The sequence below is a fragment of the Melozone crissalis genome, unplaced genomic scaffold, assembly GCF_028551555.1.
Source record: "Melozone crissalis strain CALT ecotype California unplaced genomic scaffold, PUWL_Pcris_2 ptg000006l_1, whole genome shotgun sequence".
Lineage (NCBI taxonomy): Eukaryota > Metazoa > Chordata > Aves > Passeriformes > Passerellidae > Melozone > Melozone crissalis.
Genome location: NW_026535784.1, coordinates 26327107 through 26352331, shown reverse-complemented (window position 1 = coordinate 26352331; position 25225 = coordinate 26327107). Strand labels below are relative to the sequence as shown.

Genomic DNA, 25225 nt, shown 5'->3' with positions numbered 1-25225 from the left:
GCGGCCCAGCCTGTAAGACTTTGATGGCGTTGGTGTTTGCACAAATACCTAATTTAAGTTAAAAGTAATGTCTTGCTTACAGCACTTATGTATATAATATATATATGTGTGTACATGATGCTGTAGCATTCATGTAATACCTCAGCTGATTCTCTTTTTGTGTTCTGGAGAGCTTTTTTAGTTTACACTTCCTTGAGTTATATTGACAGTTTCAAAACCAATATTTTAGCAGAATTTTGCTGGTATAATAATCTATTGCTGGCTAACAAGGACTTCTGCCTCTCTCAGAGTCCCACAGGGAAAGGTTTAAAAGCTGCTACTTTGGGCTTAGGCAGAAGTCCTGACACTCGTACTGCAGTTCTAAGCTGGTAGAGGCTTTGTGTGTGCATGCATACATTTGTGTGTTACCCTAGGACTAGCATTTGGGGTAAACCGTGACTGTTTCGTATCCCTCTGGTGGCCTCATGCGGGCGCGGGCGTGAGCTTCGCAGTAGAGCTGGCCCTCCACAAAGAAGTAGCCTTTTTGTTTCAGGTTCAGATCGCAGTCAGAGCACACAAAGCACTCCGGGTGCCGGTATTTATCACGTGCCTTCACCACTGTCCCTCTATTTGGAAACAAGGAAAAGAAAAACCCCAATCAATTAATATGAATTCAAAATGAGGAAAGAAACTGCAGCAACCCGGACTATTAGAAGTTGTCTCTGCCCATGGCAGGGAGGTTGGAACTAGAGGATCTTTAATGTCCCTGCCAACCCAAACCATTCTGATTCTATGATACAAGGTATGTTCCAGGTATTTATTTTAAGGCTTTACAGTTTTTCATCTTGTGGTTTTAGAAACTACTATATAATTTAAGGTTGGATGCCAGGTTTGAGTAGGTGACATAAAATGCTGTAGAGTTGATCACATAGTTCACGAGCACTGGAAAATGAACAGTTTGAAGAAATATGTTGGTTTGGTTACAAGACAGAAAGCACAGCCTAACCTATCAAAAGGATGACAAAATGACTTTCAAAACCACATTTCTTTTTCTTCATATGTGTGTTTTCTCAGTTCATCACTGTCTGTGTTGTTTGCTGAAGTTAGTGATGTCAGTCAGGTAGAAATCTGATAGTTTTAAAACAGGACTACAGAGCTTTCTGAAAACTCCCACTGGGTTGGAAAAAGGATGCTTTGCATTAAAAAGAAATTTTTGGGAATTCACAGCCTGACACAGCCCAGCATGGGTAGCTGCTGCTTTCATTGTGTAATTGTTTATAGTTGACTTGCGAAAGGTCCTGAGAAATCTCAATTAAAACCTCAGTGGTACTTAGTCAAAACTTACATAATCTGTATTAAAATTGTTGAAGGTACAGGTTATAATTTGAAATTTGGAACAATATATTTTTATATCTCTATTCTCTAGCAGCATTATGGGAACACACTTCTGTAGTTTCCCGTGGTGGATGAGGATGACGTGCTTGAGCTGGGCATTTCTAAAACGAAAAAGAAACAACTTACAGAATGCCACTCCCACATTTGTCACACTGTGGCACTTTCTGGACACCAGGCATGGCAGTAGGTATCTTTGTTACAGGTGCTTTCACACTTCTTGTTCCCACAGGGCGCCCATCTGAGAAACAAAACAATCCTGTTATGTACAGGATAATATAAAAGCATCTGATGCAGTTAAGTACTTTTCTGCACTTTTCTGTACTTTCTGTATTGTATGTACTCTTCTGGATGTTTTTACAGGCTTTCACTTACATGAACAAACAATGCAGTCCCACTAGAAAAGTTTAGTAGGCCAGATTTCACCTCTTTGGAATCAGGAGAAATATTTTGTAAGCTGTAGCCAAAAGCAAGTCCAAGAGAGTTTGCATATGCAGTGCTTTCTTCCTCATGGACATCACCTAATTCTCTGAGAGTAGGTCTTGGATGCAGCAGAGAGGGAGGAGGATTGGACTTCAACACAGAAACATGACATGATCCAGACCTATTGTCAGAAAGCTTCTTATTTATGTAACTAACCGTACAACAATTTGGAAAGATTACTAACATGATATGAATACAAAATAATAGCAAAATACAAGAACATGCTAAGTAACATCCCACAATGATATATATGTAGACAATTGGATGACTTTATTCCTTCTCCAGTAAATATTGATATATAAACATTAAAATTTAAAATATTGCCTTTTCGGTTAATTTTGGTTCTATTTTGCTCTTTATGCTTACTGTAAATATAATAAACTTGCCACCTTCAATAACTTTATTTTCAAAACTTCTTAATTTGAAGGAAATATGACTATAAATTATATTGTCTTCTTCAGTTTTGATTTAGAATGAAGAGGAAGTAAGATATAAGGGGATTTCAGGAGTTAGTTTAAATTCCTCTTTTCCTGGATGTGGAAGAGAGTGTTTTCTTTCTTGGTGTCATGAGTATAAGCATCTTGTCCCAAAAATTCTCACAGAAATAACTTTATTGTTCAGTTCAAGTCAACTTTGGATATTAAAGATCTTAAAATCTGAGAGGAGATTCTGGAAAATGTGATCAGCACCTGCATTGCATTCACAGAGGAGACTGCTTGCTGTGGCAAGGAGGGGAAATGGCAGGAGAGTGTTGTGGTAGCTATAAGGTCGGGAATTATTTGGGCTTTCAGGAATTCTTGTATCTCTAATCTTTCTTATTTTCTTCATGGATTCCCCCCTCCCACAAACATTTTGAAAGTATTTGAACAGGTAGAATATGTTGTCATTAACCACCTTCCTCGGAGACTAAATTCTGGAGCACCTTAAAGGAGCCAGACTGGCGCGGCTGACTGGGCTCCTCCTGGTTGGCGTGCAGCATCTTGTACACGTCAGACTGACACACTGAGTTGGGACATGGGTCACTGTGTTAAAGAAGGAAGAGCAGATAAAAACAGTTTATCAAACAAAATTCTAAAGCAATGTCTCTTTCAGGCATAGAATATGATTCAAGAAACAAACAAAGACATGTTCCTATGACTATTGAGAAACTTTCTTCCCAGGTAGCATTGCTTTATATGGCCTCTTTTTGATCTAAAAAGTAATGAAAATAATTAAATCAGTGCAACTGTTACAAAAATAAATCTAGAAACTCATTTACATATTTTCATAATTACTGTTTTGGCTCTACTGGCCTTTGACAAAAAGCCATTTAATCTCAAAGTAGTTTCATTCCAGTAATCGTCTGCTGTATTACCAGGTGCTCTCTGCTATGGTACCCACAAGTTCCCTTTTTGCAGCAGTTGCTCTCAAGAATGTTGTTAAAATCACAGCTCATGCCTTTACATAAACTCAGCCAAAACCTAACCAGTCAAATCTTTTGGGAGAACATGACTTCTAAGTTAGCTCAATTACTAGGTAATATGGTGATTATTTGGATTTGACGAAGAAAATTGTTATTTATTAAACATACAGAGATTACAAAAAGGAGTGAAATAAGTACTGCAAAGTAGGAAACACTGTAAGGTGAATACTGAAAAATGGATGCTCTATTTCTTAATTTAATAAAAAATAAGACAAGGATTTCTTTTGCAATGGCAGTGTTATAATAAAAATATAAAGCAATTTATTGTCCAAACAGGAGTTGATGGTTGAATCTCAAATGACCTGTGACGCCAAAGATTTTACTGAGAATATTTTGTGGCATTTTAAACTTGGCTGAATATTTCAAATTGTTCATGATAAATGGCATCCTAAGTAGTCGAGAGGAAGAGTAGAGGGCTATATGCACTGACAGGAGTTGCACTGACTATGTAGCATTTGTAAATTTCATACACTTACTGGGGGTAATCAGAAGCATCCAAATTTACTTTGATGAAGTCTGTTATCTTACAGCTACACACACAAATGTCCAGCTTAAATTTCCTGTTGCAAGTGGCTTACTACTGTCCACAAAGAATTAGACTGGGTTTTTCTTTAAATGGTTTGGTTTGTTTCTCCAGGTAGCATCCAAGCTGCCAAATGGAAGCCAAGCTGCCAGGAAGAGCAGCAGCAGTTGGACAGTGACCCCGGTTGCTTAAGTGAATTTTTTGATCATCATCAATCAGTAGATTTCTTTGAGCCATCTTTAAGCTGATGAAAAAACTATCTGTTTCTTCTGTCAGAAGCTTTTAATGAATAGAAGCAGTGTAGTTTTTACAATTCTTAGCAATGTTTAATTAAACCCCTGAATTCTCTCTTCTTTACTAAAATATTTATAAATATAAAGCAAGTGATAATACAATTACATACAGAAGGCAACAAACCCAGACACAAATGTGTCATTTTACATTTCTTAATGCATTCATAGTGAAAGCCATCCCACAGCAAGAGACATTTCAAACCTGCATAGAGAGAGTAGGCGATGTCACAGGCAGTGTGAAATCTGGTTACTTTGGGCTTAATCCATTATTTCACAATTATGAAGCAGCAAATTTTTCTTTTATTGTTCTCTAATAGTTCTGGTTGAGCATAAATATTTGAGCAATAGAGTAACTTCACTCTGAAAAGACTTCATTAACTAAAGTTTTCATTAAATAGGATGAAGCTAAATACTTTTATATAGATAAGGATTTTTTGTTAGCAGCAGCCAGATTCAGCAAGGTGCTGAAGAAGGCTCATTGGTGCCAGTGATTATTCTTATTTAAAATATTAGTACTTAGCTTTATTTTATGCCATACATATTATGAATTATTAACTTAAGTACTGTTGCAAAACAGGAAAATAGGTTACTATTATGCAGAGGTGAAGATAAAGCAACCTAAGTGCTGAATTGTCTCCTAAAAAATGAATAGTGCCTTAAAACTTTTTATTGTACAATCATAATTGTTATGCATATACGTAAGGCTCCTACCTGACTTTAATTGTGCATTGAATAAATTCATAAGTCAGACATGGATTTGTAGGCTTACAGTAAATTCTGTCTCTTTTTGTACGAGATCTAGTTGTACTGAATGAGCTGTCTAGGGAGTTATAACCATCTATAATATTTCCTAATCTCCATAACCTGAATTTCAACAGTAGATATAAATTTTATTTATTATTATTTTATGAATTATTAATAATATGAAATTATTAAATCATTATTAGATAAATATAACAGTTGATTAAAAAGTTTTAAATTTTGGAGTGGTCAGTTAGGCAATAGTCCTGGTGGTATCATAGTTTTTATTGATTAGCTGCAATTCTAAGATTATTACTTACGAAATATTTGTTTGTACATTCTGAAGGGCTCCTCTAATACTTTGGGTTAAAACTCAGGAAGGACTAATATTTTAGTGAATATTGAATGGTTTTAAATTACTTGGTTTCTCTCTAACCATTTTCCCCTTTTTTGTAGGAACAGTGTGATACTATTTTTTTGGTATATTTTAAATTAGTGTATTCATAAATATTATAGATGCTGCTCTAATTACCTTATGACAGGTGTTTCCCCCAGAGCTGTAGAAACTTGGCCTTGCAGTGTTTCCATGATATTGTCATCTGAGTACAACTGCATAGGCGTGTTAAACTGAGCGTGTACAATCTTGACACCGGGAAGCTCCATTTCCAGGGGCACATTGGGGGCCATCTTGGACACCGCCTTCAGCTCCGTGGGGCAGATGGAGCTGACCGTGCTGATGGAGGAGGGCGTGCTGCGCCCACTGCCACAGTCCAGCCCCGAGGGAGTGCTGCATCCGCTGTGTTCGTGGCCACAGGGCAGGAAAGGGTGCAGTGTGCGTGCGGTTACAGGGAGTGAAGACAAAAGGACAGGGGTACGGTGATGTTAACAGTGCTGAAAAGCATAAATGGAACGAGCTCCAAAAAGCAAAAGTACAGAAAGTAGAGAAAAGCAAAAGTACGTGTGGTTATTGATGATAGTTTTACTACAAAAAGTATCAAGGCCAGTTATAAAGCAGTCCTTAAAATTCTGGCATGCATTTTCTTTAAAGATAGTAAAAATTCTTTGATAGATGAAATAATTTAGTATATAACATTACTTTATATTTTTAATGCTAGTTTTTATTGGGGAATAATGAAGCCTTCCTAAAATTCTCTGTTCTAAGTGAGTGATTCTTATAATCTATAAAAAGGGTAGGAGGCAAACTTTATGTAAATTGTTCATGTCAGAGACAGAATAAACACCTGCAGCACTGGAAGAATCCTACACACATCATTCCAGTTCTGTATCTCACAATTATCTCACTACACTGCCAAAGAACTACTATGAAGTAGTGTAATATAATGAATGTGACATTTCCTAGATTTACTTAAATTCTAGAGTAAGATATTTAGGAATATTTTAAAACTAGTTTAACAATTTTTTTTAAAAAAAGTATTTGTTGATCATTGCAGAGAAGAAAAGTTAATAATACATCCAGGCTTACTTTTGCTTTTCTAAATTACATTGTTTCCAGTAGAATGTAAAGTGGTCCTCCACAAGAGCAATGGGTTAATTCAGAGCATTAATCTTATGGCTTTTGAAGTAGATGTTACATATAATTTATATATAAAAAATAAGAGGTACATTTTAAAAAAAATAGTAGTGTTGCTTGACATGACGGAAGTAACTGTACACCAATTCAACATACCTGGAAAAAGATTAGCAAAAGAATGTGAATATTAGACCTGAAGTCTTTTTCAGTATCACTATTTTGAATACTTCAATCTTGTCTGCATGGTACCTCAGAAGATTTCTTTGTTAAGGGGTATTTCTTTGCTGTTGCTGTGTAACAGCACATAAACAATTCTTTCTATAGTCATTGGTTACCATTTATGTGATATTCTGAGCTGTGGGATAATAAATGCTTCATCTCTGTCCTCCACCCTGATATCAGGATTGTGGGTGGTTCTTTCCAAGCTGTGTAACCTGGGACAATGCTCTGTTTCCCAGTTTGATAGTACAGAACTCTGCCCAGTAGCTACTCTCGGGTGGAGTAGAAAACCCAAAATTCTCCCTTTGATTCAAAGCAGAATTTATGTAGGACCACTTTCTCAAAGTTTTAAAGGGAAATACATATTTTTTCATCAAAGATATGTCAAACAAAAGCATTCCTGAAATAGTAGGCAAGCCTTAATGCAAATATAGTTGTGCATCATCACCAAGCATGAGCCAGCCAAAAAATTCACACAGGGCAACATACATATTTGCAGTATTTTCTTTTAGAAGAAACAATACCACCCCATTAGATCCTGCAGTAGAATAAGTTCTGTCCCTGCTAATAGTGTTAGTAAATGGAATGTAGCAGGGAAAGACTAGAAAAAGAACAACTGTCACTCTCACTACATGAAGCCAAAGTAATATTAAAACAGAATAAATCATAGGTAAAAAATAAATAGCATATAGTTATATATTAAAGACAATTTCCAGTTAGTTTCACCAGAGTGAAGTCCCAAATTCTGTCCAATGTCCAATCCTTTAGCTCAAGCCCACAGTCCACAGTCATGTCTTCTTTTAGTCAGAGTCCTATTTAGCCTCTGCTGTCTGTTCTAAAGGGATATTTAGAGTTGAGGTGGTTTATTTTTTGCTGTGTTTAGCAGTGGATTAAGTCCAACTGATGAAAATTAGTAGAAAAACTGTGGCAACCAAGGTTTTGTAGATGTAACACCCTCTGTCAAAGATTCTGCTGTTTGCAAGTGCAGATCTTCCCAGTGCTAGAATTCCAGACAGACCTTGCCCAACTGAAGTTCTTAAATTTATTGCATTGCAGTTGGGGTAGTTTTTGCAGTTTATCTTCTTCATTTTATATTCTGGTAAAAGGCCATTTACTTCAACATTGTCATTGAAAATATGACATCATTTTCATTTCTGTATTGTGAGATTAGGCTTTTGATACTCATTTGGTTCTTCATAAATCTAGGCACTTGTAAAATGGTACCTAGTGGTCCCAAAACCAGCTTTGTGTGGAACCTAGTGGTCCCACATACTGCTACTGCTAGAAAGGAAAAAGGATCACATCACAATATGTTTCATCCCTCAGGCCCTTTTGGGCTTCCATGTGGTTTTAGCCACAGAGCTTGCATTGGTTTTGTCCCCTCTGTAATAATGAAAACAGTAGTGAGGAATTTCATCACCAGTTGAGACAGAGGTTTATTACACTCAAATAATGGATCTAACTATATAAGAGTTTCTGCTTTGGAACTTTACAAATCTGTGGCATCAGTTTTACTACTTTAGCTCAGCAGTAGGTTGTCCTCTGGAAAGAGGTGTGCTGAAATGCAAATTAGAAATCTCTGAAGGGCCTAGCTTATAACTTTCCATCTTTAACTATCTTTTTTTTTATATGTAGGCTATCTTTTATTTATATGTAATATGCAATATATATGTACTATGTAGCTATGTTTTATTTAGCATGTTAAAAAATTACACTGTGTTTGGTCAGAAGAAGATAAAGTGCCAAATATTTGTAAGTGTACAATATCTGGTGCTACGCTGTAAACTGAATCATGACTGCAGTTACTTCAGACTCTGAGCAGTATAATTGAGATGGGAGTGTAGATCTACTTTGCTTTGGAAAGAGAAATTTGAATTTCAAGCCTGAGTTCTGAAAAACAACCATTTAATTATTTTTGTTTGTTTGCTTTTAATTTCAGCATTAGACTGTCTAATACTATAAGTAAATTTCAAATGCATCAGAATGCTTAGTTAATGTCAATGGTGAGTATCCATCCATTAAAAAAATAACACCATGCATCAAATCCAGCACAGCACTCAAAGTTTATAACCTGCTTCGGCCTGAGATTATGAAGGGTTTGGGCCGAATATTATGCTTGTGCTCAAAGTAGTTGATATCCTGTAAAGCAAAAAGAGATAAAATAGCTTTCTTTCGCCTACAAATCCTCATTCAGTCATAGTGCTTTCTAGTTTAAACGTAGGTAACAATGTTTACAAATTTTAACCATGAAGTAACCATGCTTAGTTTGTTCATTCCTGGTGCTCAAAATACAATCACTGTAGTGTTCAGAAACATGCAGAGTGAAGTGCAGTTACAGGAGAGAAGGCTGGAGGGTAGTGTTGCAGCCCAAAGCAGAGGGCAAATTGTAGCTACCTGCAAGAAAGCTGAATGGATAGTTCTTGGTGTTGGAAAAAAATTTTTCTTTGATCACACTTTTTTTTGGATAATGAATAATCTCCTGAGTCTCAGAAAAAAACAGCAAGAGCTGGACTTTTAAATTGAAACCAGAACAGATAATGATATACCAGAAATGACGAGGTACCATAAGTAAATAGCAATACTCACTTTAGCGCTGAGTTAGGAATGAGACCCCTCAGTTGTCCATGAAGCGCGTCTTGAATATTGCCAGATGAATAGAGCCCAATTGGAGAGTTATAGGAGGAGCTCACTACCTGTCTTTTGTCATCAATATTTGCTGCTGCAACAAAAGGCTGGGCCCTTCTGTTGTGAGCTGTACCAATGGGCTTGAATTCCTGTACATGATAGGCAGACAAAACACACAGAGCTACAATGCACACCAAAGCTAGCAATGAGTAAATCTGACAACACCAGTATTGTTAATAACTGCATTTTTACTTTTGCAACTCTGTGCAAGCATATTATATTTTCTCATGAATTTTGTATGTATTACTTGAGCCATACACATTAATTTGTCACCTCCAGGAAAGCAGAAAGCTTAGAAGAAATGGGAGAGATTAATATTATGGTGACTTTGCATATTGGTCACCAGATTTACATTATTCTTTTAAAACATTTCATGTATGCTTATTTTAATTTCTTTGCTTTAGTGCTAATCTCTAGCTTCTTCATTTTCATCACATAGTGATAGAGGGACTTCCAAAAGTATGATTTTATTGCAAGTGTCTTACCTAGAAAACACGTAATTTTTAATGCTTATTTTAACTGAAATAAAATCTTGAACACACATCAGATTGAGGACATTCTTCTGAATGTATTTAATTTTTAAAGCATAACTGTGTATCAAAAATTTCACTGCTCTATAATTTAATGTGAAATCATCATAAATAAGTAAAACCCAGAAATGGGTAAATTTGAAATCATTCTGCCTGTGTGCCCATATTCTGCCATATGTTTTTGGTCATTTACCAGGATAATTTCTTCAGTTTGTGGAATTTGAAAGGATAATGTCTGGAAATAAAATCTCTGATGGTTTATCAGATATCTTAATATGCCCTTCTGTAGTGGTTGGCCAGGAATGATAAAGACATTTGACTGCATGAAAATTCACTTATTTGTGTTGTGCATATTTTATTACAGTATGCTTTGAGGCCCTTCCAGCTCAAGTCCACTCCTAAGCCTCTGAAATAAGGACTTCGAAAAAAACTAATGGTTTCATCTGCCAAGGGTTTTTTTCCCTTTTTCCATAGTGAGTGAAGGACCTGAACTGCTGCAGTCCATCACCTTGTCCTGATGGCATGTGGCACTCGTTGGAAACAGTGCTGTGAGAGTATTTGAACTTCCACTCATATGGAATAAAAAGCTTTTGTTTCTAACAAAGAAGTTTCTGCAACCTGAATTGGTCTTTTCCTTAGAAACTTGAACTTGCAATGTTAAGATAGCAGAGGTCATTAATACTTCAATTTTCATAGAAAGTTTTTCCAGTTCTTCAGTTTGGGTTTGGTACTGAGTACAGTTGTTATACAACAGTTTAGGATCAGACTAAAGAAAAGTCATGGATATATAGAATATGCAACCAGAAAATGCAAACAGTAAAAAGCAGTTTTATTAAATGAAAATGTTGAGCAGCATTGCACTTTAAGAGGCTACTGAAAGCAGTAATCAGATAAATGAGCACAAAGCTTTTACTTCCAATTCCTTCTTTCTGTCTGACAGAACAGAGTTGCAGTTAACAAAATGTATTAGTAAATGGAAATAATCTAATTGTTTAGGATCACGGCTACTTAATGAAAGATATTAATGTCAAAGTATTTAAAATTTATTCAAATCCATGTATGATACAAAACAAACAAAATCAACTGTGAACATTGTAATTTCATCCCCATATTTCATTTCTTATGGAGAAATGAACAGAAGATGTGGCACCATAACAGCATGTTTACAATGTAACAGTTGTGAAACAACTTGCAGTTAGTGAGAATTAAATTCTGCTTTCTTTATAACGCATCTATTAATATAAAATGTCAGTGACAGAACATACAGCAGCAAAAATAGTCCAGCTCTTGTGTTTATTTGATATAATTGAATCTGTGAAAAGTCCTCTTTTGGTTCAAAAGCTAAATGAGAACTGGAAGTTGTTGAAATTTCAAAATAGGAATATTGGAGATATACAGTACTTAATTTACTAATTACTTTTCCCAACTGACTGATTTTTTTGCAGGGCTAGCTGTGTTTTTGCGTTGATACAGGTGTCAGGAATAGAAATAATGTAGCACCAAAAGCCTGTAGAAATGCATCTGTCACAGCTTATATGATGGCATTCCTTGGGGTAATTGCTGTGACAAAACACAAATGTGTATTTTGGAGGTATCATGTGACTAAGACCTTTATCTTTGAATGCTGTTATAAAGAGAGGTAGGTCCTCAAAACTAGCCCAGCACAATTGTATTGTTTCAAAAGTTGATTATAAATGGTAATAGACTAATAACTTCTTAGAACAAGGGGTTGTGTTTTTCTTAGATTTTATACTTATCAACATGCATAATATATCTGCCAGAAATGCATAATCTCCTTCATGGCCAAAAGTCTAGTCTGACTGAACGTTCAGAGTTCAAAAGCAAAGGTAGAAGTAAGAAAGAAAAGTTCAAATAAAAACAATTCAAGAAATTGTGGCAATGAATACAAAATTATTTTCAATGAGGTTAAAGGGATCATAACAAAAAACATTTACGAGTCATCATTCTTTTACATTGACAATACAGCAGAAAGCATTTTAAAAATAATTTTACGATAAAATTTGCCATGTAATGGTTTTGTTTTCTCTTTCTACTTATGTTTGTTGAGAACCTTATGTTCTAAATTGCCTTTATTCAGAATACAATGTGATTGTAGTAGTAATTCTACTATTTCTTATTATTTATCCATCACCCTATAGGTTGCTCCAGTCTATGCAAATCAGAGTGGCTGTTTTTTTTTATGTGGGAATGTGTAGCTTTCAAGAGTGACTCTCAGTCAGCCACTCAGTGCTGTGAATTAGAATTGTTGCCTCAGTTTCCTCTTCCCAGATTAAAAATAGTGAGAAATTTTACTGTGCTCTGACAATTGCCTGTATCAGTCTCCAGATGTTTTTTGGGATATTCTCAGGCTAATTCAGAAGCTTGATACAGTGTGAAGGTTCCTTGTTCCATACTGTGTGTGGGCACAGTATTTAATTGTTTATCAGGTTTCACACAGCCATCTCCATGAATCTGTAGAATAATTTTCATTCATTGAAGCTAAAGTAAGCATTCTGTGGCCAAATATTTGGCCACATTGCTGAACAATTTAAAATAGGGTTTCCATTCATTTGTAAGTATCTTTTATTAGCTTAAAAACTTGAATTAGATACTTATTAAGAAGATTGTGTAAGTCATCATTTGTTATTGTTATTTAGTTAGCTCATAATGTATTTTAAATAACTGACTTCTCTTAATGTTCTTAGTAAATTTTAAAATGCCTATTTGATGAGATTGAAAAAATGGATACATTTATAAGATCTATGACCTCTCGAGTAATTTTAGGCATCATATATATAGAAGTCAGTGGTTTTCCATTTCTGCACACCAGTAAATGTATGCAACACTTTTGGATAAAAGATTTCTATTTTTGAGGTAATACATTACTGCTTTTGCATTTCTCTCCATTCATCTTGGCTTCAGTGCCTGTATTTATTTTTAGAATTCAGCAAACTCTTATAAGACTTGGACAGCACAGGTTGTAGTTGTGCAAAAATTTGTCATCTGAGATTCAAGAAACTTTTACTGTTTTCTATACTGCTGTGTCTCGTGATGTGACTAAATATGCTGTAAAATTTCATATTAAATTCCAGCAATTGTAGAAAAATAGCCTATATGTATTTTTTATTCCACAGGTAGTGGTGGACACTCAGATGGAAGAATTTAATCTAAAATGTAAAACATTCCAGGAATGGTTTAGTATATTTGCTTGCAAGCATTGCTACTTTTTGGTTGCCTACTGTTTATGAAATATACTCAGTACTCCTGAACTTCCTAGGAATGAAAAGGAGATATACTAAATGAAAATGCTGGCTGTTTAATGTAGGAGAAACTGTTTTTCTGATTGCCAATGGAGGCTGCTATTCAATAGTCTGCCAAATAGCACTTAGTGAAATCTTGTGATCTATTTTTAAGGAACTGTCCTTTTTAGGAATGCAGCTTTCATGCAGAGGGATTGCTCTTGTGTCATGCATGCCTGCATGGTTTTCTCTATAGCTTTTTTAGTGAATTTGTTCCATTGCTAGTCATCTAATGTGTATCCTGGCTCTTCCACAAGAATATGCATTTAAAAGAGTTTTGTTTCTTTGCTATAGTATTTCTGCAGCTGAAGAGGCTATATTATTTCTGATGGAGTTTGCTGTATCACTTAAAGTTTTAGATCAGAAAGAAGAGAGAGAAATGTAACACTGAAATGCTGTATTCCTGTTTGGGAGCATCTCCGTGAAAACAGAATTGGTGGAAGTATTTATTGCACGGGTTTATTGAAATGGAATCTAGACTTACATTTTTTTTTCTCCTAGGATATCACAGAATAAATACTTTGACATATTTGCTTTGAACCTGGCCTTCCAGGATCAGCATAATATTCTTCCCTCCCTGCTCTTGAGATAACAGCAAATGTTTATGTAGGTTAAAGAGAAACGACAAAGAAATAAAGGATGAGTTTTAAGCAGTGGCTAGCTAATTTCCTATTAGCAATATGAAGGCTTTGACTGATAGTAGCTTTTCTTTTTTTGAGTTTGAAAGGAGAGATGGCTTTCAATTGATTGGGTTTGCTTTAGTTATATACAATGATCAAGACTTTCCTAGTCAGAAGTGGTGAGTGATTTGCTTATTGACTTGTACATGGATCTTGTGTAAATATTCTGTGGCATAGTATAAAAATGTGTGGAGGTAAAGAGATCCAGGATTTAAAGATCTCTCTGTTGAACTGACTACATCAAAATGAAGTATGTGATCTGATGAGTTCATCACTTGGGTACTTGATATTTATTCTGAATGAAGAACTTCCTCAAATGACGAAGAATTTCTAAAAGAGTTAAAGCAACTTGAACTGTATCAGAATAAGAGGACATCTTTTATTTCTGTAATAAAGCTATGGTGATACGTAGACTCTTAAAGGAAAATGAGAATTTGTTGTAGCTTTTTAATGTTTTGTTTTGGTTACAGCTGAAAAATCAAAAACATTGAGTCAGATAAAATGGTGTTCCTGGATGTCATAATCATGGTGGTTCATATGAGCTTAAGCTGGCCAGTTATGGATGAAGTTCTGGTTTTAGAAGTTCTAGAATTTTAATGACCACAAGAGAGATTTCTTTGAGTTTAAAAAGGCAAATGAAAATGTTTGGGTAACTTTTCAGAGTTCATACCTGAGGTTCAGCTTCCAAATTTATCTTGAAGGGATGTGCTTTGCCATCTTCTGCAACTTGTGGGGACCATAATTTAGTTCCTGCCCTAGAAAGAAAGTGAGGCAGAATTTAAATAATTTTAATTCCTATAGAGTTGTGTATGTCCCCATAAATTAGAATGCAGCTTGTAAATCTGCAGGCCTTTTCTATGCTTTTTAAATTATTTGACATAAAAATATGTCCGTCATATGTAACTGATATCTATTAAATATATTTACTTTAAAAAAAATATGTATGATATTAACAATGGGAAATAGTTTGTTAATAGTTTTGAAATGCAAAAGGAAAGGGAGATTAGTGCCTTTCTGATTGAGCTAACCAAAGTTTTAAGTTGCTAGTTTTTAATGGTTGCTAGAATTTATGTTGGGTCCTCAGAATATTTTATATGAATAATTGAATATATTAGTAATAAGCCTAAACATCAATTTCTTTTTTTAAAAAGACCATAATTTCCATGTCAAGCCTGCTTTTCAATGTTGAAGTGCAGTCTAAGTATGCAAAGCATTTGCAAGGGGAAATTGAAGTTGCACAGATGATTCTTTCACTCATGTATGCAGAAGTAACAAACATGAAAATATCACTTACAGTTCTGTTTTTATTGACAAAGTGAAATGTGGCAGCTAATTTTAAAGTAGGGTAGTAGTAATGTTAAATATTAATCTGGTGCTGCTTGTAATATATACATTTATCACATCTTGAAACTGACTTCCCAGGATAGTTGTTAAATGGCATATCAATCTGTAGCAGAATATTGAATTAACAGAAGGAATTTTTAACTATGATGTGTGCTCTAGTAATTCAACAACACTCCTTAAAAAAAAGGAAACACTTTTGTATTTCAAAAGAATTATTGAAGTCAGCTACCATAAAGAGCTGTGCCTCCTTGAGAGCCTCAGGATCAGCCCTGTCTTAGTTTTGGAGACAGCTGAAAGAGTGTGCCAAGTGATTCTGATTACAGGCTGAGCAAATTCAGCTGGAGATGTGAAGCTGCAGGTTGTTTGTCTTCCTGGCTCTAGTAGAGAGAAGTGAGCACAAAAATTTCTGGATTACTGCAGTTCAGGTAAGACAGTGTTTCTCTGTTTTATTTAGAACACTGCTTTGAGAATAATTTTTAGGCTTAATATGTAATGACCAAAGAGGTTGATTGGCTTTAAACTCATTCCTTTGTCACCCCTTATGAAAGTGTGATGTGATGTTGTTTTCCCTAACTGGGATGATGCAGTGGCAGCTTTGTGTTTGGTTGGGAGAAGGAGGCAGTGATGAGCACATGTGGCTGAGGGAGTGTTAGAGCAGAGAGGTCACTTAACAGCCGACACTAGGTGGGGGTTTTATCATTTCCCCAAAACACGAAGAACTGCTTGCTTACTGAGAGTAAACAGAAGACTTGTGCAGTCAGCAGAATTACAGAATTACATTATTACAGTGTGAATAACCTGAGGGAAGCTGTTCTTTTTGTGCCTACAAAGATGGGTTCTGGGGAGTTTTGCTTGATCTGGAGTTAAAGAGGTAGGTCTGGTTGCTTGTAATTTTAAGGATCTTGGAAACTTCCTCAAACTATTTTAAATAGTTGCACCATATAATGATTGTACTGTTGATTGAGTAATATCTTCTTTCAGAAATAGGCAGATGTGTATACGTACCTCTCTATTTTCAAAGAAAGCTGATGTGTAGCTGCTTTGATTCTCTCCTGGGCATCATTGTGTGTCATGTTCTCTGTGCCTAGACCATCAATAGCTATAATAACATCACCAGGGCACAGGTTGGCGGCTGAAGCCTTGCTTCCAGGTGTAATCTGAAAAGACCAAAATGTAATGCTTAATCACCATGCATGCCCAAAAATTGATAGAGAAAATAAACTTCATCACATTCCCCTATTTCCTATTGGACAGGGGAGGTACTTTGCCAAGGCTCTGCAGTTCTATTGTCAGGAAACCATATGAATTTACTCGTCATGACTCTGAATTAAAAAGAAATTATCTTCACCTTTCTGCATTAGTCTCTACTCTGATTTCTGTAATTACTGTAACTCATCTTTAAATATTATTTCTCCACTGCCATTGTAAATATAATTTGCTTGAAAAAAAAGTTATGTTTTCCCCTTAACAACACCAAGCGGTAGAAATGCACTGGTATTAAATTGTGTTGCTGAACTCCTTAAAGTGCTTAATTTTAAATCCCATGGCATTTAAGTACCAGTGGCCCTGATTCTTCATGGTGGTTTGTGTGGTGCAATTCATACCTTATGTTCATGTACCACTATCTGTGGCATTCACAGAAATAGCCCTAAACTTATCTTTCTAGGCTTGCTTTTTTCTTTTTTTGTCTAGCTGACAAACTTCGGTATGGTTGTGAAACTAATGGAAATGCAACATAATTTTGCTTTAAAATAACTATTGTAGAGAGGCCATGACCTTAGATGTTACTGAAGCTTGTTCCAGAATTACAGGCCTCTGTTTGCAAGAGGTGACTTCTCCTGCCACCACAACACTTACAAATACCACATACACAAGAGGTCTTAGGTCACTGAGAGGGATTTCCGTCCCTTACGTGTGTATTGCCATTTTGGGCAACTCTTGATTACCTAGACAGCAACATGAAATTGATGCCTGTAGCACATAAACTTCTGAAATTCAGCTCTCAAAGAGCAGAAGGGACAAGTTGGGTCATGCAAAGTAACTAGCTCCCTGTTTGTAAGTAAATGAATCCCAGTGTGAAGGCAAAAAAAAAAAAGTCAATATAGTCTTATTTCCAAATGCAATTCTTTTATCTGTGGTGTATATTAAATGAAAAAGCTATTGGAGAGAATTTTTCTCAGTATGGATTGTGCTAGTGAAGGTAAGTGTTGTCTTGACTGCAAAACATGCTGTGGAGACATTATTCAGCTGTGCTGTTTCATGGTTTTCTAGCAAAGGAAGAGAGTAAGCTGCCCAGTGTGCTTCCAGCATGTTCTGAACCTCTGCTTTGGTGAAGCTGGCAGACTTGTCTCTGAAGGGGACACTACTGTCAACATAAAAGCCAAATAGAAATTCTTTTTACTATGAGTTGTGCTGTATTACTACTGAAATAATGGTAAAAATCAGTGAAGGGGAGTAATTGTCTCTTCTTTCCATCTCCACTAGGGCAGTCTGAATGATCAAAGAGATTGTTTTGTAAGCTCTTTTTCTGCATTCCCACATGTAAACTTATTTTTCATATCACTGCAACAAACTGCAATGCATGTGCTTTTTATTAAGTCAGGCAAATTTTCCAAAGGGGTGCTTATGGCCATCTTCAGACTTTTACACCCTCACCCTTCAAAAGAATGGACTAGTGTATTGTGTGCTTAACAAAGTGTTCGGGTGCCTGAATAATCTGGTTGCATATGAATTGAGGAAGTTATAAAGTCTAAGTCTAAAATCGTCTACTTCTCAAACTTCAACAGCTGCAAGTGTAAATGGTCAGCGCTGAGACCACTTATACCACTGTAATAAGACAGGGGTTACAGGTATGATCATTCTTCTTCCTTCAACATGGGATTGTTCCTGATTTGGCTTAGCATGTTGTGAATATCTCTGCAATGACAAACTGCAGCAGAATTCCTCGTGTTCCAATGTGACTGTTGATGCTTTAATACCTAACTGGGCAAACCAACCATTCTTGGTTTCCTCTCAAGAGTAACTTAGCTTGTATAACCCTTGTGGAGGTTACCCTGCAGCTTATGTGTTTTACACGTCACAACAAATCATCTGCTGTACCTGTGACATACTGCAGCAAAGCCCTGAGATAGTGATCCTGCCTTATAAAGTAGTGTGTCTGCCTAGCACAGTACATTCCCCTGCAGCTGTGCTGCTAGCAGAACATGCCCTGCTCCCTGTTGCTCCTAAATCTCTCAGGTTTTGTAAATTGTCAGCAGCTGCAGTGATACTGCATAGATGTTTGAATGGGGTTACCATCATTTGGTAGGAGCAAGGAGGGAAAGGCACAGGAGTCTATATTTCCTATTCCTTGGCTGAACTGATCATTGCCAAGCTCCTGAGATGTCCCTTGGGCTTTAACACCTTGATGGGGGTTCTGAGCTTTACATGCCCAGGCCTGCTAGGCTGCAGAGCAGGCACCTGCCCTGCAGACTACATTTAGTAGGAAGGGACCATGTTGTGCAGTGCAAGATGTCATGGGTATGATATTGACATTGTGTGCACGTCAATAATTTAAGTGGTGCTGTTTCTTAAGGACTTATTAGTGACACATTATCAGTGTATTTTGAACACTTAGAATTGTGTTGTGACAGTAGTGCTTTTGCTTGCTCACCCTGGCCTCATGAGATAGGTTCTAGTCTTGCTTTGGGAAATTTTTGCCTTGCTCTTCAGGCCATGTCTGCATGGTATGCCTGTTACTCCTGTATCCTGGGTATCTTGGATTTGGATAAATACAAAAATATGTGTTGGTCATTCAGATGTTACAGACTGTTTAGCCACATAAGGGTCAAATGTCTCCAAGGAAACTCTGAAGAAAATCTCTCTGCATCTGATAATAGACTTGTAAAGCTTATCACCTTACACCATCATAAATATTTCAGGCTCTGTGTTTTTTGAAGAGAGCTATGAATGTCTGCAGACAGAGTGGCTAAACATAAAATTGAGTTAATATGAATACTTGCACTGTGATTGGTAAAGGTCTATAAAATAAAATAGAACTTTAATCTAGAGTTGATAATATTTTCCCATTCTCTCCAAACTGCACAAGTTTCAATTGTTCCTGTAATCAGTTTCATTAATGCAATTTCTTTGCATCTGTACAAAGTTCCAAGTATTCTAATGTTTTCAGTCTTTGTAGTTGATTTATTGTTTTTGACAATAATAGAATCTGAATATGTTGATTTTTACTCCTCTCCTGTTCTTCCTCTCTCCCAGTGATAATGATCTGTAGTTTTTCATTTCTTGAAACAGTCAAAACAACAGAACAATTTTCACTTGATCTTTGAAGTGACATCTGTTCTTTAGACAGGTGGATAATGATCTCTTATATCGTCTGTCTCTCTTGACAAGTCCTGATAAAAGCTGTCTCTTGTTGCACAAGGAGATAGCCAACCAATCTTAGCACCTGTCCCATTATTTTATTCAGAAAATATTTTAAAATAATTTCTATTTATTTAGTTTTTCTTGTCAGGACAGTTAAACCTGGTGTGAATGGGCTGTTTATGATAACTTTCACAAAAGGAACACCTAGACCTCAAGAGGCAAGACTGGTGAATCTTTTGAAATGCTCTCTATTTCTTAAGGGGTATTGCATGAATACTTAATGAGGGACTCTTCTAAATGCAGTGGCAATAAAAATACTAACTTTAAACAAATTTACTATTAATATTCTTAAACCTGAGCTAAGCAAATGTAACCTTTTTTTCCTATATGTATGTATTTATATATATATATATATATATATTTTTAATTGTACTACTTGAAACGTGATTTTGAGCATTTCTGCAATGGCTTATGTCTTGTGAGGCATTTGGTAGGTATGAGTCAACTGCAAAGTAATTTATTCTTTAGAAAGTTATATTTATAGTAACATCTTTTGTTATTGCAGTTTTAAACTTCATTGCACTTAATCTAAACACAAAGAAAATACAAACCAGACACTGCTAAAATATTTTTCATTAGAGATAATGGAAACTATTTTTCTTTTAGAGGCCCATAAAAGGCAAGGAAGGCCCCAAAACATCCAGAGATTTTTTTTTTTAAATTCAATGTTTCTGTCTCCTCTTTCTCCAAAGGCTTTGCTATATTCTATGAGTAGTTATGTAACTTCATTCAGTCAAATAATGTCTTTTTATTTAAAAGAAATAATGTTTTAATGCTTTTATAAATCTGGAATGAATCACTAAGTTAATTTTTACTAGTTACCATGTGAAAAGATGGTCTTAAACTTTCTATTAATTCTTACTTGGAAGCATATTTACTGCAAGATATCACTAGTGGTATCCATCCTTCAAAGCTTTTGACATATACTCAATACCAGGCAAAGTGTATATATAGTGAGTCGTAGTGTAGGGCTTAAAAAAAAACCAGAAAAAATGAAACAAAAAACCCATAGCAATTAGGTCCTGAAAAGCAGCAGAAATATAAGGAGAATGAATTCTAGTCTGCTGATCATTGAACACAATTATGAAAATATAGAAATTCTCAAAATATGTACCCTTTATTTTGAGCACATCCACATCTGTAGATGCAGGGCAGCTGACAGTGTGTTGTATGCTACACTGACGAGTCACTGGTTTCTTATATTGTAGCTCATATCTCAAAATCCACGAAAAAGAATCAAGGCTCAAATTCTTGCCATTTATTGGGGGAGGGAGGGCAAGGTAAATTTTGGTTTCTAAATATGGCAAAATCCACCAAATAATCCACCCTCTTTCATATGCAGGACTGGATAACTTTCTAATAACTCACTCTTTCAACATTCATGAAAGTGAAAACTTTTAGATGTGTAAAAACAGTTATTGTTGCCTTTGCTGGCAATAAACAGAACTTGGTTTAATTAAATAAGAGTCAGATTAATCTGCAAAGCACAAACTGCCAGGCATGAGGAGCTGCTGCCAAGCAGTTTTCTCCCCCAGTGATCAGAGAGGCTAGTTGTGGAAAGCATAAAAGTGAGGTCTTGCTTTTAGTAGGTTTAAATGTAATTTTGAAAGCCTAGGAAATAATGCCAGAGTTTTTCTGCTGCCAAGGCACTTGAATTTGATTTTGAGACCAAAGTACAAGTGCAGTTAAAGTCTCGTAGACCAATCACAGAAACATGTCACACAAAACTTGTAAAAACTCCTAGTATTCAGCTGGCTTTCCTCAGAACTAGCAGCTCCTTTTTTATCAGCTCACAGCTTTGTCTGCCTCTCTGAACTCCAGAAAAGTAAAAGACAAAAATCTACAGCAACTACTAAATGGAATAAGTAGAAAGGAAATTGAAAGAGTACATACCCTGGTTATGATTAAGGGTTGGTTAAAATCTATTCCTCCTGAGAGCCTGAATCCCCAGGGTGACGGTCCTTGGAGAACAACATTTTGTGGCATTGTGGACGGATTTTCCTTGTTACTGTTCTCTTTTCCTTGGGTCTGTGTGAGGAGCTGAGCTGTAGGAGGAAGGCTGCTGTCAGCAGAGCACCTGCCAGACAGGGCAGCCGACCTTTTATACCTCCTAAGAAGTTTTACTCATTCCAAAGCTGTGGGCACTGCACTTTATCGCTACTCTTTGGGTGACGTCAGCCAGTCCCTCGGCTTCTCCACCCACAGAGGGGAGTATCAAACTCGGACAAATAAAGCTTGAATGCTGGAAAGTTTACAACAAATGCATCAACTTTATCTGCTGCTTCAGCGTCCCCCTCAACTCGACTATCAGTAAGCTTCAGGATGCAGTGTCTTGATTTCTTAAAGCAACCTTGTTGCTCATTTGATATCTCGCTGTTTATGTTGCTGGGGCTTAATTCAGCTTTGCAATGCAGTGCTTTGATTTTGTACATTACTCTGGTTCATGTAAACAGAAATACTAAAAAGGAGATTTCCCTCTCAAGGTCTTGTTTCACATCTTGTCTTATTTGTAATGTAATAGGGTATTGCATTAAAAAGTCCTTCCAGCCCTTCAGCTGCATTTTTTAGATAGTCACTTGAGAACATGGCATGCACCAGTCCTAATGCCTTGAAAAATCTGGACTGATGTCATACATATTTCTCATACTGTAGAAGAGAAATGCAGTGTTAGGTGATGATGTCTTTTTTCCTTTGTACAAATGTTAACTTTTTAAAGGCAGTTGTCCTTTACTTGTGACTTGCTAGTAAATAGTAGCATTCATCAGAGGTTTTTGTAACTGTTCTTGTCAAGAATATTTGAAAGATACCCTCTGTTATTAAAGTATAATTCACATCCTGATCAGAATGAAGCACATAGTAGTGACTCTTTGAAAGTAAACCATCAGAAAGGGTATCTGTATCACAAAGAGCTTGCAGGGTGTCAGTCAGCTGGTGGGGGCACAGCTTTCGTTAGGAATGTGAAGGAATATAGGCATTTAAAGAAATAAGGCAGGTGTTTAGGTCAGTGGTGTATCAGTCTTGGTGGCTGAAATACTTTTGTGTATTTTGAAGTTGAAGAAAAAAATCCTCTCATTCTTTCTGAGTGGTGTATATACTCTGGTACGTCCAAACATTTTGAGATTGGTTCAGTATATACCTTCAAAATATTGCCACTATATAGTTCATCCTGGCAGAGTGCACTGTGTGTGTTCAAGCTCAGAACTTATCACCAAGTAGTACTTCAGTTTCTTACCTTTTCTCCTCTTCCATGATTATCTGTTTTGAGTGAAAACACCTTGCATATTTGGTACTCTTTTGTTTTCACTCCTCCTCTGCTAGTGAATCCTGTGTGTTTTGATTTGTAGTGGGAAATGAATAAGATATTAGATGTATTTATTTAAAGAGTTCTTTCCTGTGCAATCTACATTATCTTTTTCTCTGAACACTGGCAATCTCAAATACTTAGATTGCAAATCCTGCAATCCAAGAAAATGCTGCACTTCAACAGAAAATGATTCTGAAATATAGGAATTTCAGTGTCAGGTCAAACAGTATAATCAGGCTCTGAGTTTCCTGTGTCAAAAATTATGCTTCTATAATAACTTGTCCACTGGGGAAGCTCCTTCCAAGTTCCCATTCTTAAGTTACTGATTTATATCTTAATGTACAGGTTTACTTTTTGGGTGTGGGGTTTTTTATTTGGTTGTTGTTTGTTTTTTTTTTAAGAACCCCAGGTTTGAGATTGCTTAAGTGTCTGTAAAGTTTGTTCATGTTTCTGTACTATACTGAAATTTGCTCATATGTCCCTTCTAATCTTGCTAGATATAGGTAAGGGCAGGGTGGTTGCTAGGCAAGTGATTGCTCTCAGTTTCAGTGGAAATCATGCATTTATGAAGCTGAGCTCTTGCTTAAAGAATAATTTTTTTTTCTGCCTGGTTTACTGGAAGGGTGACTTGCTCTCCAAGGTGCTGTTGCTCTGGAAAGCAATTGTGAGATCTGTTTTTATTGATGTTTCCCAGGTTTGGCTTTTTTTTTTCCTTTTTCTTTCCTCTCTCTAATTACAAAAAGGAAAAAAAAAAAACCAAACCAGAAGATTTGAAAGGCAATACTGACTTGATGCTTGTCACATAAGGCTGTTTTGTAGTTCCTTTTCAATGACTGCTTTTAAGAAACTCTTTCGCCCATTTATATGGTATGTGTACATTTTTTGGCTTATCTACCTAGGCCACTTCTGTTTTTACATACTAGACCAAAATGACCAGCTAAGCTGGATTAAAGGCAGAGACTTTTATCCACTGGACAAAGGTATATTCCTTTCAGTAAAGTAAAGAACATGTTCTTTTTCTTGTCTGGTTTTAGGGCATCATATTTTCTTTCATAATAGTTGTAACTATGAAAATAGATTTTTGTAAATATGAAGCAGTGTGCCATTTCCTCTTTTTTCCCCCTGGTATCATTGAAGCTTCCATGTAATAAAACAAGTATTTTAAATAGATTTTTAGTAGATTTTCTTGTTTTGTACTATAGGGTCATTGGTGTTACAACTTTTTTTACTTGCAAATTCTGCTATGAATTTATGTATCAACTACCCTCCCCAGAATAATAATGTAGTCTTTTGGTTTATAGTATGACTACCCAAATGTTTGAAGCATTGAAGCAGGCTTTTGCTTTCCAGGTTGATACTTCATTTGATTTTTGTGCCAAATGTTATTTTCCTATCCAATATAACCTGAAAGAGTATAACCACCATTTTCCACCTGCCTCCTCCCCCAAAAATGGAAGGTGGGGGGAAGCTGTGTCAAATTCCTTTGTGTCACTCAACTTGGGGAGATTTGGGAGCTGGGGCCTCAAATTAGGTATTAGAGTGGTAGCAAGGTACACAAATCTGTCATTGCACACTGTGACACCTCTCTAGCTTTCAAACTCTAGCAATCAAACTCCTATGCCCATGGCATGCCATTGTTTTCCATTTTGCTAGCAAAGGCAAACTTCTTACTTCACATCAGAATGTTTTGGATGCATTTTTCTTGTTTCTTCTCCCAGTATGTCCCTGCCTTGATGGAAGAAAATGTTGTTTTCCTTACAACTTGGCAGACTGAGAGTTGAAGAAAAAGGTTTTAAAGAGCAAAGGTTTAAAACCAATTCATCCTTCTGTAAACTCATGGAGACCTCTGTTTCAGCTGCAGAACCAGAATAAACCCTGGTACAGGCAGAAACAAACAAAAAACCCCCAAACACTTCAGAGTCTGCATTTTATGTCATAAACCTTCTGTTTTACTTCAGAGCTTAGTCTATATCATAATAAACTATATTGGACTTCACTGTTTGTGAAGTTTAGACAGTAACAGTCTAGGATGTTAATGGAGCCTGAAAATCACTTGCACATGTGGAACAGCATGTACTGAAGCTGGCTGTCCAGAGGTGAAAGGTCGGAGTGTTCCAAACAGCCTGTTTTCTATTTCAAAACTCATGGGTATATGAGAAATCTTTTTATAATAAATACTACTAATTTTAAAAGAGTTCCCAAGGCAAGAAGACTGATTGTATGCAGATTGTAGTTTTTCCTAATTCCATTGTTAGGGAATGATTAATAATTTGGATCCTGGTGAACTTTTCTTATCAGATTTTGGTTAGCGGATGTCTGACAAATTAGCAGTACCCTT

General features: G+C 36.2%; 1 protein-coding gene across 1 annotated transcript; it reads right to left on the bottom strand.

The window, feature by feature from the left end:
- Positions 1 to 415: 415 nt before the first annotated feature.
- On the bottom strand, positions 416 to 21569 carry PDLIM3 (PDZ and LIM domain 3). Its single transcript, XM_054295666.1, has 8 exons — positions 21477 to 21569; positions 16167 to 16318; positions 14488 to 14572; positions 9210 to 9397; positions 5406 to 5669; positions 2749 to 2876; positions 1501 to 1612; positions 416 to 605 (listed from the first exon to the last, which is right to left on the bottom strand). Exons 1-8 carry the CDS (start codon positions 21567 to 21569, stop codon positions 416 to 418), a joined length of 1212 nt encoding a protein of 403 aa, XP_054151641.1.
- Positions 21570 to 25225: the final 3656 nt, after the last annotated feature.

Excerpts from the sequence above, each read along its gene's own strand:
- PDLIM3 (XM_054295666.1), bottom strand. The coding sequence starts at position 21,569 with ATGCCACAAAATGTTGTTCTCCAAGGACCGTCACCCTGGGGATTCAGG. Across the intron at positions 1,613-2,748 it reads GAATTTAGTCTCCGAGGAAG|ATGGGCGCCCTGTGGGAACA; the intron begins GTGGTTAATGAC and ends TTTGTTTCTCAG. Across the intron at positions 606-1,500 it reads AAATGTGGGAGTGGCATTCT|AGGGACAGTGGTGAAGGCAC; the intron begins GTAAGTTGTTTC and ends GTTTCCAAATAG.